Raw genomic sequence first — 13,124 nt, forward strand, 5'->3', positions numbered from 1 at the left:
TGCTGGCCTGTGAATTAAGGGTCACTAGTTCAATTCCCAATCAGGGCACCTGGGTTGCAGGCCAGTTTCCCAGTAGGGGGAGTGTGAAAGGCAACCACACATTGATGTTTCTTTCCCTGTCTTTCTCTTTCCCGTCCCCTCTCTCTAAAAATATATAATATCTTTTAAAAAAATCTTCTTGATTGCTTTACTACCTCATCCACCAGTTCCTAATAAAGTTATATGAGAAAATGCCTTTAGAAGTTAGTGCTACAGAAAAAAAAAGGTCTGTCTCCTCTGATGAATTGATTCTTCTCAGATGACAAGATTTACTCGATATTTACTGTTTTTGTTTTTGCCCTGGCAACCAGGAAGCTCAGAGCTAAATTTCAAATTCAGTCATGTTTAATTATTAGGATAATTATGATCTTTTTCTTTGGCCATAATGTTCCATTTCTAGTTTTCTAGTTGATTGTACCCCTTCTTTATTATGAAAAAAAGATAGGATAGAATAAATTTAACGTCTGGTATGCACAGTCATTTTAGAATTATTTGTTATTTGTCAAACATAAATGCCAAAAAAAAAAAAGAATGACCTATGTTTGGACCTTTATAAAATTTGGAGAAACTGGGGAGGACCTAGAGTAAAGCAACAGAAAAGGACAAAGAATGGAATGAGGTACAATACCATGCCCATATTCTTCAACTCAAATATCGGGGCATATTGATCAGGCATATCACCTGTTACAGGAAAAGTATCTGAAATTTAGATTGTTCCGGAAACTCCCAGAGATACGTCAAAGCAGGCGGATCCCAGGAGTCATTGTCAATATTTAATATATATGAGTAGTTTTAGAAAGGTTTTAACCTTTTTTTGTATCACGGATTCCTTGGACCTGTTCCCCGGTAATACACAGGCACATAACAGTTTCTAAAAGTAGAATCGTCCTGTCACCGATTAATTTTTTCAAAATATCAAAAGCACCTGAACTGTCAAGTCAGCTATCAGCTGAAGTTCCTAACAGTCTCACATCATTCTTAAATCATTTAAACCAGTTGTTTTCTGTTTGTTTTTAACTTTTGTGAGGAACGGACCCCTTTGATGAGCTGAGTATGAGTCTTCTCTCCTAAAATATATCCACGCCCCCCATCCACAATTTTGCATTTCCATGGGATTGACAGACTTCCATAAGTCCATTCTCAAATCTTACGTTATGTTTAAATTGAGACTTCCTGGAGTCAGGGAAATGCCCTTGAGGACCTTTCAGAATCACTCTCTCTTATCACGGGGACTAGAATTAGATAGAAGGAGGTTAAGGGAAGCGAAGACGGCGACTCCCAAGCTCTCAACTAGCCCCTCCGAGAACACTCTTCCAAGCTCTCCCCTCCCCCACGCCCCGGCCGCGCAGGTGCGAAAACCTAAGGGGCCACCCGCGAGCGATGGGAAGGGGTGGGGGGAATGGAACCCTGGGAGGGGCGGAGGCGGGGGCCCACCCTTGGTTGCTTGGTGACCAAATTCTCCGCCTAGGCCATTCCATTTCCTCATTAGGGGGCACCGCGGGCCGGACTGTCGCTGATAGACCGCAAAGAGTGGCCTTCTTCCGGCTTCCCCCCCTCGACGGACGGTGACCAGGTCCGTGACGTCACAGGAGGCGGGGCCAGAGCCGCTGCCGGGTGCTGGAGGCGCCATTGGAGCCGGCTTGGCTTGAGAGCTCCGCTGAGGAGCTGGAGGTTGGACGGTACCTTCCACCGCGTCCGCTCCTGGTCCCTGGCCGGTCAGCGGCATGGCGTGTGGGGCGACGTTGAAGCGGCCCATGGAGTTCGAGGCGGCGCTGCTAAGCCCGGGTTCCCCGAAGCGGCGGCGCTGCGCCCCTCTGCCCGGCCCCACTCCGGGCCTCAGGCCCCCGGACGTCGAGCCGCCGCAGTTTCAGATGCAGACCCCACCGCTGACTTTACAGCAGCCTGTACCGCCTGGCAGTGAGCGGCGCCTTCCAACTCCGGGTAACCGACGCTGCGGGCTTGGCAGGAAGCCAGGCCCTGGCATTTGGGGGTGGGGGTGGGAATGGGGGGAAGGGTTATGGACGCTAGGCTCATTTGCCCGCGGACCCCTTCTTTGCCCTGCGAAAAGGGAACTGGAGCGCCGCCGGGCCTGGTCGCTTCCGGGGATGGGAAACATCCGGGAGAGGTAGTGGGGTCACAGTATCGGTTTTCGGTTTTCCTGGAGCTGGCGAGCCTGGAGGGATGGGCAGCAAGAGGAAAATGGGGATATCCTTGACTGCTCCGGGCCCTCACAGTCCCCCCAGCCCCTCCTGCCTCCGCTGCTTGGGCCTACACTGAGCCGCCCTGTAGATCGGTGGGCCCTGGGAAATTGGATTCTACTCACGAACCCAGCCTTGAGGGTGGGGGTTGGGGACTGGTTACTGGGAAGGGGCCTGAGTGTGTGCTGTTCCGCACTGTACTGTAGCTTGTAGGGAGACCTGATTTACAGAAGCCTTGAGGGACCGGAGGTCGCCGCAGAAGTCATGGAATCCGATTTCAACCTGACTAATTCTAAGGGACTGGCCATGTTCTTTTATTGTATGGCTATTGTCTTGTACCATATATGGCTTGAAATCGGTAGGCCGTTAGCTAGAATTTGAGAATCTTTAAACATACAGAGGTTCTGAAAGCAGGACTTAAGCTATCCGTAGCAGACAGACTCGCCTTCAATAAGGACATTGGTCAAGGAAAGGGGAGAGCTGGTGGGACAATAAAGTTAAAAAAAGCACACAAAACCCTAACCATTGTGTGGGAGTTGAGGGAAAAGTGCATCAGAATTAATATTTAGCAGTTTTAAAAGGTTCCCGGAAATAGGGGGAGTCTCAAAACTGGACTTTGGCAAGTCATTTCTTTGTGTTTTTTTTCCTACTTTTCGAGCATAAGCGAAACTTTGGAATTGCCTTAAAATCATTTTGTTTATCCCTTTTCAGTTACCAATATCTTTAGGCTTTATTTTCTTCTTTGCAAATCCACAATACAGATTTCAGGCCCTCATCCTTTGGCACTGGCGTTGGTGTAGTTGCCAGCCAAGCTTTCCTAGACTCATATTCATTTCTGTATGCTAGCATTTAAAGGACTTACCAGTTATAACCGTATCTCACCTAGTCTTTCATACATTTTCTTACCAACCTATGCCTTTGCTCCTTTTCCTCAGGCCCACTGGCTGTGTCTGTATTCTTGCCTTCCAACATGATGCTTTCCCCTCCTATTTGCTAATCCAAATGCAGTCAGTCTCCCATCCATTACCTGACTAACCCTGCCCTTGAGGAACTCTGTTCGACTTTAAATTCCCTGACCACTTAATGTTGCTCTGAATGAGAATGTTTGCAAAAGTTCTTTGTGAAGAGCCCTTCAAGGGCAGAGGGTGTAGGTGCCCACTTAAAGTGATTTTTTTTTCCCCTCTGCTCCTACAGCTATGCAGGGATAGTCACATAATCTTTCTGGGTCTGTTTTCTTCAGCAAAATAGAATTAATACTTGCTCTAAATATCTTGATGGGTATTAAGTAAATGCATTGTTTCTCCCAGTAATATTCTCTAGACTAATTTTATTGTAGTTCATAATACAGCAAACGCATAATAAGTGATTGCTGAGTGTATTTGGAAGCCTGAATATGGCACAGTGCCATAATGGGAGCCACTGTTGTTGTTTTTTATCTTAAAACTTATTCTTTGCATAAATCATGCAAACTAGCATCTTGGTCATTTTTGGTTAAATTATTTTGTGTAAATGTTCATTTGTAAAGATTGATGTTTGTTATGTTCCTTAGTGCTTACTGGAATATGGTTCTGTCATGAAAGAAACAAAGTATGAATGATTCATTATTTAATGCTTTGGTTTATGTGAAAGATGCCTTCTGGATTAAAAAGGAAGAATGAGGAAGGAAATATTAGTTGTTACACAAGTAGAAAGAATAAGGCCAACTAATAGAAAAGTGAATATAAAAGTCAATGACTTCACTCTGTAACATCCTGGTTATCTCAAGGGTTGTAAAGCTCTCTCAGAAATGGTCGGAAAATGTGTTTTTACTTCACTCTAAAAAAAAAGATAATGTCATAGCACTTTTTGTAGAAAAGGCCTATAAAATTAAGTCTTTTATTGCTTAAATGAGTGAGGTAGATGGATGCCAGGGATGAAAAGGGGTTACTGACCTCAGGGAGATGTTTGTAAACACGGAGTGAGTCTAGATGCAAAGCAATGAACTGATCATGACTTCATCAGAATGTATTATTTTAGCTGGGTGTTAAATGTTGGAAAGAGAGACACAGCCCCATTTTAAGCAAAGCAAAATTGCTTGAGTGAAAGACAGAAAACCCACACATTAAGGACAGGATTGTTTGATGTAACTGGGTTGTAGTGGGAGCTGGAACTAGAAAAATAATGGACTTGCCTGATAAAACCTAGAAGCACAACCTCAAATAATGGGAGGCAAAGATTAAAATTGTCCACCGTTAAAAAAATTTGCATTTTCTTTTTTAAAAATGCCTTTGTCTGTTTTATGTGGCTTTCATGAGGAGAAAAGCACATCTGCTTCCTTATTTTTCTCCTGTGTATACCATGTTTAGATTCTTGGACTTGCTAGCCCTTGTACCATCCTCAAAGTTACACCTTTCTTTCCATTTCTTCACTTTGTCATACAGGAGGCACTTAGAGGTTTATCAAAGACCTGTTCTCATGAGCAATGTTCTCATACTTGTTCTTTCTTGTTTCAAGTTTTTGCAATTGCTTACAACCTTATATTGCATCTGGCCAACTGGGTGCTTGGAGAATATATTTTAAAGATGAAACAAAGACTTCATGAATTCAGGGATCTAAAATATGAAGTTCATAACATTCTTAAAAGAAAACTTTGCCAAATACTACATTGTTCCAGTGTTTAGGCTGAGTATTACAGAATTTAGCTATGTGTGGAGCTACTTTTGAGTATATGTTAGTTCCTGGACTGTACCATCACTTGTTATGGCTTTATTTATTTATTTTTTAAGATATTATTTATTTTTAGGGAGGGAAGGGGGGAGAGAGAGAGACATCAATGTGCGGTTGCTGGGGGTTGTGGCCTGCAACCCAGGCATGTACCCTGGCTGGGAATCAAACCTGCGACACTTTGGTTTGCAGCCCATGCTCAATCCACTGAGCTACACCAGCCAGGGCACTTTATTTATTTATTTACTTATTTGCTTATTTATTTATTTAAGGTTTTTTATTTTTTAGAGAGAGAGGAAGGGAGAAACATCGATCACTTGTCTCTTGCACCCCCATGACTGGGGACCTGGTTTGCAGGCAGGCACTCAATCCATACCAGCCAGGCCTGTTACAGTATTATTAATATCTTTGATTCTGATTCTCACAACTTATTGGGCAGGTGTTTAACATTTATATTAAAGAACTAGGCTAAAGATCCTGCATGACTTCCCAAGGTCATAGTCACATAGCTAGGAAGAAGCAAATGGCATTGTTAACACCACCACCCCCTATTAAAAAAAATACAGCTATGGCAAAGTGTACATTGGAATGTGAGTTGGGGGGGGGCGGGTGACATAATTTTCTGGGTTTTATTTTTGATAAGGAGACTTTATTATCTGGAAAGTGAATGTATATCCTACCACAGAAACAAACAAAAAAAACAACATGAAAGCCACATCCTTCCAGATTCCGTGTTGTCTCTAGGAATGTATTTCAAGGTGGTTAGTGGTTTGTGTGTCCTGGACTCCTTTTAATAGTGTTAAATTCAGTTTATTATTACCTCAACTCAGAATAGCAGTCTTAACCCTACCAAATACTGCCTCTTATTGAATCAGAAAGTTCTTTTCTATGTCCTGTTGATGAATTCCAAGCAATAAATTTCATGTCTTCCCCTGGCTGTGGAAATAATGGTTTTTTGCCTTCCTCTTCCCTAAAGATCTTGAGTCCCAAACAGGTGGTAAGAGACCCCTAGTACCCTAGTTTGTGAAATTACAATTTAAAGATTTTTTTTTTAAAGTAACTATTAGGTGAAGGATTTTTTCCCCCTTTGCGTTGTACTAATTAATCCTATAGCAAGCAGCAGGTCTGGTCTTTATTGTCATAGGAGAGCAAAGGGAATTTCGTCTGAGTGGCTTATGTCAAAATAGGTGTTATTCTACATGTTGAAATGATGATAAGAGGGCACACTTTGGGAGTTATAGGAAGAATGCTTTATTCAGTATAAATATTTTTCTTGTTAATATTTATAACATGGGGGGAGGACAAGAAATTTGAAGAAAGTGAATGCTTAAGTGTGTTTCTTTTTTATTTAGAGCAAATTTTTCAGAACATAAAACAAGAATATAGTCGTTATCAGAGGTGGAGACATTTAGAAGTTGTTCTTAATCAAAATGAAGCTTGTGCTTCAGAAAATCAGCCTCACTCCTCAGCACTCACAGCACCTAGTTCTCCAGGTAAGTGTGCTTTAATTTGCACAATACATTTAAGAGTTTGTAAATGGTACTTGAAATAAGTTTCCTAATTTAGAATCAATTTCATCTGAAGTAATAAAAGTGGTAAAGTATATGTGTTATAAATACTATTAAAACCACAGAATCATGAAATCGGCAAAGACCTTTGATTTGATTGGCTTCCATCTACCCAACAATGCAGTGGTGCCCTCTATAACTACAAAGTCTGATACCATAGCCACTAGCCACATATGGCTGTTTAATTAAATTGTAATAAAAATTTTTTTTTTTTTAAGATTTTATTCATTTATTTTTAGAGAGGGAAGGGAGGGAGATAGAGAGAGAGAGAGAGAAACATGAATGTGCGGTTGCTGGGGGCCATGGCCTGCAACCCAGGCATGTGCCCTGACCGGGAATCGAACCTGCGATGCTTTGGTTCGCAGCCCAAGCTCAATCCACTGAGCTACGCCAGCCAGGGCTAAATTGTAATAAAATTTTAACATTTAGTTTCCCAGATGCGTGTAGTAACCACATTTAATGTGCTCAGTAGCCACATAGAACAACTATAGGACATTTTTATCATTGCAGAAAGTTGTGTGACAGCATTGTTCTGTAATATTGACAGGTGACTAGGGAGGATGTGCTCAAATAGAACCTAAGGGTTGAAGTGAATCTTCCTGATCACATAGTTCAGCCACCAGCCTTGCCTGCCATTTCCCTGCAGTCAGTAGGCCAGTGCATAAACATCTCCAGTGCTGGCAGATTCTGTCCTTAAGTAGTAGTTTATTTCCTCACAAAACATTCTACTTCTTAATAGTTCTGAGAATCAGAAATTACCTTGATGAAAAATTGGCTCTTTATAGAACACAAATTGTGGGCCAGGAGATGGAGTGGGAGTGAGGGGGGGCGGGGGCAGGACTCTTAATGGGTAAGAGGTGTTACTTCAGAGTAGTATAAATATTTTGAGACTCAATCGAGATATTGCTACTATAGTAAATGCCACTGGATTGTTCACTTTATGTCAGTTTCACCTCAGATAATTTTTTTAACTTTTAAAGATTTTATTTCTTTTTAGGAGGAGGGGGAAGGAGGGATAAAATGAGAGAAACAGCCTCTCTCATGTCCCCAACTAGAGACCTGGCCTGCAGCTCAGGCATGTGCCCTGACTGGGATTCAAACCTCTGCAACCTTTTGATCTGCAGGCTAGTATTTAGTCCACTGAGCTGCACCAGTCAGGGCTCAAATGATTTTTTAAAAATGTTTTTTCATAACTCAGAAGTTTTGACTCTGAAACAACACCCTTTCTAACTGATCTTGCACATGCGTAAGTGATAAACTTTCAATGATTGTAGCTAACAAGTCTCAATTTCCTCTCGAGATTTTAGTGATATAATTTTGAATTAATGAATATGTTATGGGTAGAGAAACAGTTACAAATAATAATTGCCTAGATGTTTTGGTCAGGTTTCATTTATAAAGAAAAAAATTGGTTTTAAGCAAAAAATTATTTGTTTCAGGCTGTTGAATAGTTTATAGACTAAGAGGGCCAAAGAAACAGGTGCCAGACTATGCTTTGAAAAACAACCGAGAACTGGACTACCAGTGGAGCTGCTGCTTTTATCATGATCAGGAAGTCGATTTCTGTGTTGTCTGGCATTCTGGTGGATATTTTGGTTCCTAACTATTATCTTAGGAACATTTCCCTTTTTTTGACCTAGATTCTAAAGGAGTCAAGGATGAGCTGTGTAGTGGCTAGTTGTCTCCTTCATTCATATTTTAGTGATTTTGCTAACAATTTTTATATTGGGCCAGTCAGTTGCTCTCCTGTCAAACTTCTTGTCAGAATTACCTATGGAACTTAAAAAGAGGCCGAAGCCCTACTCCAGAATTAAATCAGAATGTGTGTGTATATATATATATAGTGAATTCCACAGATAATTATGATGCACAGCCTTGGTTAAACATAGGTCTAGATGATCTTCAGGATCTGAGTGCTATGAATCTGCTTTTCCTAATCCAGACAAGAGACTTTATATTAGCTTTAAACTATTTATTTTTGTCATTTATAAGATGAGCATTGAGTATGGGCTCTGATTGTTACGGCATCAGAACTATTTTTTGTATGCAGACCAGCTAGCATACCTGCATACATGTTGTTCCTCCTTCCCAATTTACCTGTCTTTGCTTTGTAAAACAAATGTCAGAAACTCAGAGCATTTTGTGAAAATATTGCATATAAAGTAGTGAAAAATGCCATTTTTATATACAATTTTTATATCCTAGGACTTTGCATGAAGTTATTAATTCTGAACCTTAGAACTAGAATTTATCATGTAAACTAGATTTGTCTTTTGGCCAGGTTCCTCCTGGATGAAGAAGGACCAGCCCACCTTTACTCTCCGACAAGTTGGAATAATATGTGAACGTCTCTTAAAAGACTATGAAGATAAAATTCGGGAGGAGTATGAGCAAATCCTCAATACCAAACTAGCAGGTAGGCTGAGGTAGTGGCAAAGGATTAACCCCAGTTAAATAAATGGTAATTTAGGAGTAGGGCATCATGCAAGAAGGTTGAATGATTTGTAAGTGTTATTTCCTTTGGTGATTGTAAACATTTATATATTATATGGAAGGACTTTTCATTTACATTTCTGAAACAAGATAAACCAAGCTTTCGTCTGAGAATTTTCCATATGAACAAAGGCATTTTGAGTAGGCTGTTTGGGACAGGCGGCCTGTAAACAGGTGGTTGGGATAGTGCTAACCATTAGCAGATGGTTGGGGGGTTTTGTACTATCCTCAGCATAGTCAGACTTCCTGGTGGGAGTCAGTGTGTGTGGGAAATCAGTCATCCTGTAACTTGGAGGTACATTAAAATTTGGAAAGCACAGCTCAGGCAAGAACAAAGGGAGTGATTAATGGCAAGTTAGAGCCTTTTGTGAAAGGAAGTGATCTGAATCAGAAGTAGAAAGTGCCTGTTTAGTGAAAGAGGATGATACTGTGATCGGAGAGGTTTTAGGCCACAACTTCTTCCAGTAACAGTACTATTTCCTAATTTGGTGACCTACACCATGTGGTGCTTCAGAATGTTAATAGTTTTGCTTTAAATTGAAAACTGTTGGGTTAGCAACAAAATTCAATGGATTTCTTTACATCTAATGTTGATTATAAGAAGAAACTATCATTTCTCTCTCCTAACATCACCCCAAAATTGTTCATATCAGCTATCTGTAAGTCACTTCTGTGTTCACGGACGTCAGATTATCTTCTTTCAGCTGAATTTCCCTTTAGAAGGTACTTCTGTGGAACAGTCTACAATTAGGTAGTATGGAATTTTCTCCTAGCTTTCTAGCCATCCCACCTTTTTCACGCAGTATGTCTGTTGAAGTTTATAGCAAGGATTGAATGCAGTGAAGAGCCTCAAGCTCCGTGTGCTATAGGAGATACCCAAATATTTGCTGGCTTGTAGTAGTGACCATATCTGTCTGTTCGGGGAAGCCATAGTAGAGGATGGAGTTATAGCTTGGGCAAGATTACTAAGGAAAATGTTATATTACAGGTGATCAGTGATCAAATCTAGGAGCCAGGGATTTGGCTCTGGGATCTAAGAGGCAGTAAGTAATCTCAGAGTGACTGTTAGTTATAAGGAGGATCTGAGAGTGATAATTTAAACTGGAAAGTTAGGTGTGACACTTCATTCTTGAAAAACTGGGGGAGAGTTTCCAGTGATAGTGTATACTGTCTTTCCCTTCACAGAACAGTATGAATCTTTTGTGAAATTCACACATGATCAGATTATGCGACGATATGGGACAAGGCCCACAAGCTGTAAGTATTGCCAAGTTTTCTTTGAATTTCCCAATTTCAAAGAGCAAAATTTTGAAACTGAGTACCTTGTCTCCTGAGAGCAAAAAGCCCTTGTGAAGTAAATTAATAGCATTTATTTAAAGTACTTAGATGCCCAGCACTGTGCTAAGCCCTTTTAATTCTTTAAAGTTGATTTCATTCACAAGAGAACCCTATGAGGGAAGAACTGTTGTTAGCCCCATTATACTGGTGAAGATAGCACTTAAAGAAGTTAATAATTTGTCCAAGCTAATGTAGGTAGTGGTTCAGCCAGTATTGGAATGTTGTAGTGTCAATTTGTTTTATTACCTAGCTTTTCACCCTGGAAAGGTAGTTTCAGTTGTTTATTAAAGTTGATTCCTTAGGCCAACTTATCAAGAGTATGGTTGGAATTTCTTAATACTAAACATCTTACAACTACCAGTTACTCAAATCATAAATTATAATTGTATCTCTCTAAACTGAACCAAATCAGGTTTCTTAAATTCTTGAGAATTTAGGACCTTTTAAGTGGTGACTTCTGTCCTTCATGCAGTTTATCACATTTACTGTTAGTTGTTATTTTAAAAAACACAACACTATATTTTCGAATTCTTATACTCTTTTGTTTTTTATCCCTAATTTATAGATGTGTCCTGAAGCTTTCTTGCATATCTGGGTACCAGGTTTGACCTCAAGAGATGGCTGCTGTGCACTTTTTGCAACTGGTTTGATATCACATTTCAGCTCCAACTTTGCATCCTGAGAACACTTAAAAAGTTTCTGCAGGTCCATTTTATACAACTTGAAAGACCTTAAAACTTTCTGGTTGCCACAAGCATATATTTCTTTTCTGCTCATCCAATAAACAGCTGTGCCCTACTGTGATAGATTTTCCAAACAAAATACCTGAAGCAGCAGTTTAGCAAAATATGCCCTCAGTGGCACTCAACAAATGGAGTTTCCCCAAGCACAGTTCTGTAAGAAGTGTGTGTGAGAGTGTGTGTATATGTGTGTATGTGCATTTTAAGTTATTATTTGTATTGTGCAAATTTCTTTGATCTTGGGGATTCTGGCTGTGAATTTGATGCACGACAATTATGGTTAAAAACATTTGGTTGATCTACAGAAGATCATTAATGTTTTGTAACCATATAAGTTGTAACAGTGGGTTGTTTTATGTGTAGGTATTACTGTTAAATACAGGGACTGTTTCCAGGCACAGAATATGAATCATACATTAGGCTGGACATTAGATGTGATTATGATGACATAGCAAAGGTCTGTGGCCCTAGGTCAATAAATACATGGTGAGGAATTAGAATGAACTGGAGACAGGCCATCTGATACATGGACTCTGCCCAGCCGTGTCAGATACTTTGACTCCAAGCCTTAAAATACCCACGTGGAGTCTGTGCTCACCTCATTCACTCGAAGAGCTCCTTGGACACTGAACCTCCGGAAATAAGTCTCTCCTGGAGCAGCAGGAGTATCATCAGGGTTTGCTTGGGAGCATAGAACAGGTGAGCTCAGGGCTGGGCCAGACCCTGTCGGCACTGCTACTTGGGAGGAGCCACTTCACCTTGGTGTCAGTTACTACCGATAGATTTGAATCTTGGTCAGGTTCTCCCAAATTCTTTTAAGAGGTGTCCATGTTCAACTGCTTGAGCTTTGTTTTGGCAACCCCTTGCCTGAAGTTGCTTACAGACTGTTCTTCACCTTGATTCCAAGGCTGAGGAACAGAAAGTAGCCTCTGTTTTGAGGAGGTGGAAGTTAAGTATACATTTATTTTTTACTGTGACTTGTTCAGGACCACATTTTACAAAATGCCTTGTTTCATTTATTATTGTTTTTGGAAAGAAAAGTTCTATTAAAATTGTTTTAGTTTGAATATAGAGTAGTTTTTTTAATTACAGCTTATTTTGAAGAATTCTGAGTGTAATTCAAGTGTATGCCAACACCTTCCAAAGTAAGGTAATATTCAGAGACAGTTCTGATCAGATGGCTTAGAGAAATTTCTGGAGTATTCACATTGGAAGTTTCCTTATTAATGAATGTCTTTGACTTAAATCTAACCAAAAACTGCAACGTTCTTCTTTGTACATTTTCATTATATAGTGTTAACAAGCTTAGTTGCAAACGAATAAAATACTTAAGCTATTTGTTTACCTTGCCTTCTTAATATTGTCATAATGTTTATTAAAATAATTTATGTGAGGCTGCTATAGCCATTTTCCCACTTCAACCTTACATTTAAGAGTTACATATTTATGTATTTATTTTAAAAGATTTAATTTATTTATTTTTAGAGAGAGTGGTAAGGGAGGGAGGAAGAGAGGGAAACATTGATCGGTTGCCTCTCGCATGTCCCTAATGGAGTACCTGGCCCGTAACCCAGACATGTGCCCTACTGGGAATCAAACCAGCAACCTTTTGACACCCAACACACTGGGCCACACCAGTCAGGGCTATAGATTTTTTTTTTTTAAGCCCAACAGTGATCTTTGGATAAATAATTCTTTCACTTCATATTTGAAGGGCAATTTTTTTCATTTCTTTTTCCAGAGTAGTCACTTGTTCCTGGATGAGGAACACAGCAGTGACAGTAATGGGAGTGGCCTTACAGTGTGGGATAGTCACACCAAATCATAGGAAGGGCAACCAACTGTGGGGGCCGTCAGAAATCCTGAAGGATGGACCAGGAATAGGGAATGCTGCTTCACTGAAGTCTTGTTACAGAATCCATGTGATGTGCTCATTCAGTATTGCAAGTGTCAGCCCCATCCCTAGTAAATAGCTTCTGGCTGGGAAGTGGAGTAAGTTTCTATAAGAAAAATGACAGACTGCTGTGTTATGATACGGAGCCACA

At 40.4% G+C, this 13,124-nt stretch overlaps 1 protein-coding gene across 1 annotated transcript; it reads left to right on the top strand.

The window, feature by feature from the left end:
* The first annotated feature begins 1,629 nt into the window (after positions 1–1,629).
* AKIRIN1 (akirin 1) lies at positions 1,630–12,423 on the top strand. Its single transcript, XM_028511787.2, has 5 exons — positions 1,630–1,980; positions 6,293–6,433; positions 8,790–8,924; positions 10,187–10,258; positions 10,905–12,423. The coding sequence occupies exons 1-5, from the start codon at positions 1,764–1,766 to the stop codon at positions 10,913–10,915; spliced, it is 576 nt and encodes a 191-aa protein (XP_028367588.1). The 5' UTR covers positions 1,630–1,763; the 3' UTR covers positions 10,916–12,423.
* The last annotated feature ends 701 nt before the right edge of the window (positions 12,424–13,124 follow it).

This window comes from Phyllostomus discolor, chromosome 5, assembly GCF_004126475.2.
Source record: "Phyllostomus discolor isolate MPI-MPIP mPhyDis1 chromosome 5, mPhyDis1.pri.v3, whole genome shotgun sequence".
Lineage (NCBI taxonomy): Eukaryota > Metazoa > Chordata > Mammalia > Chiroptera > Phyllostomidae > Phyllostomus > Phyllostomus discolor.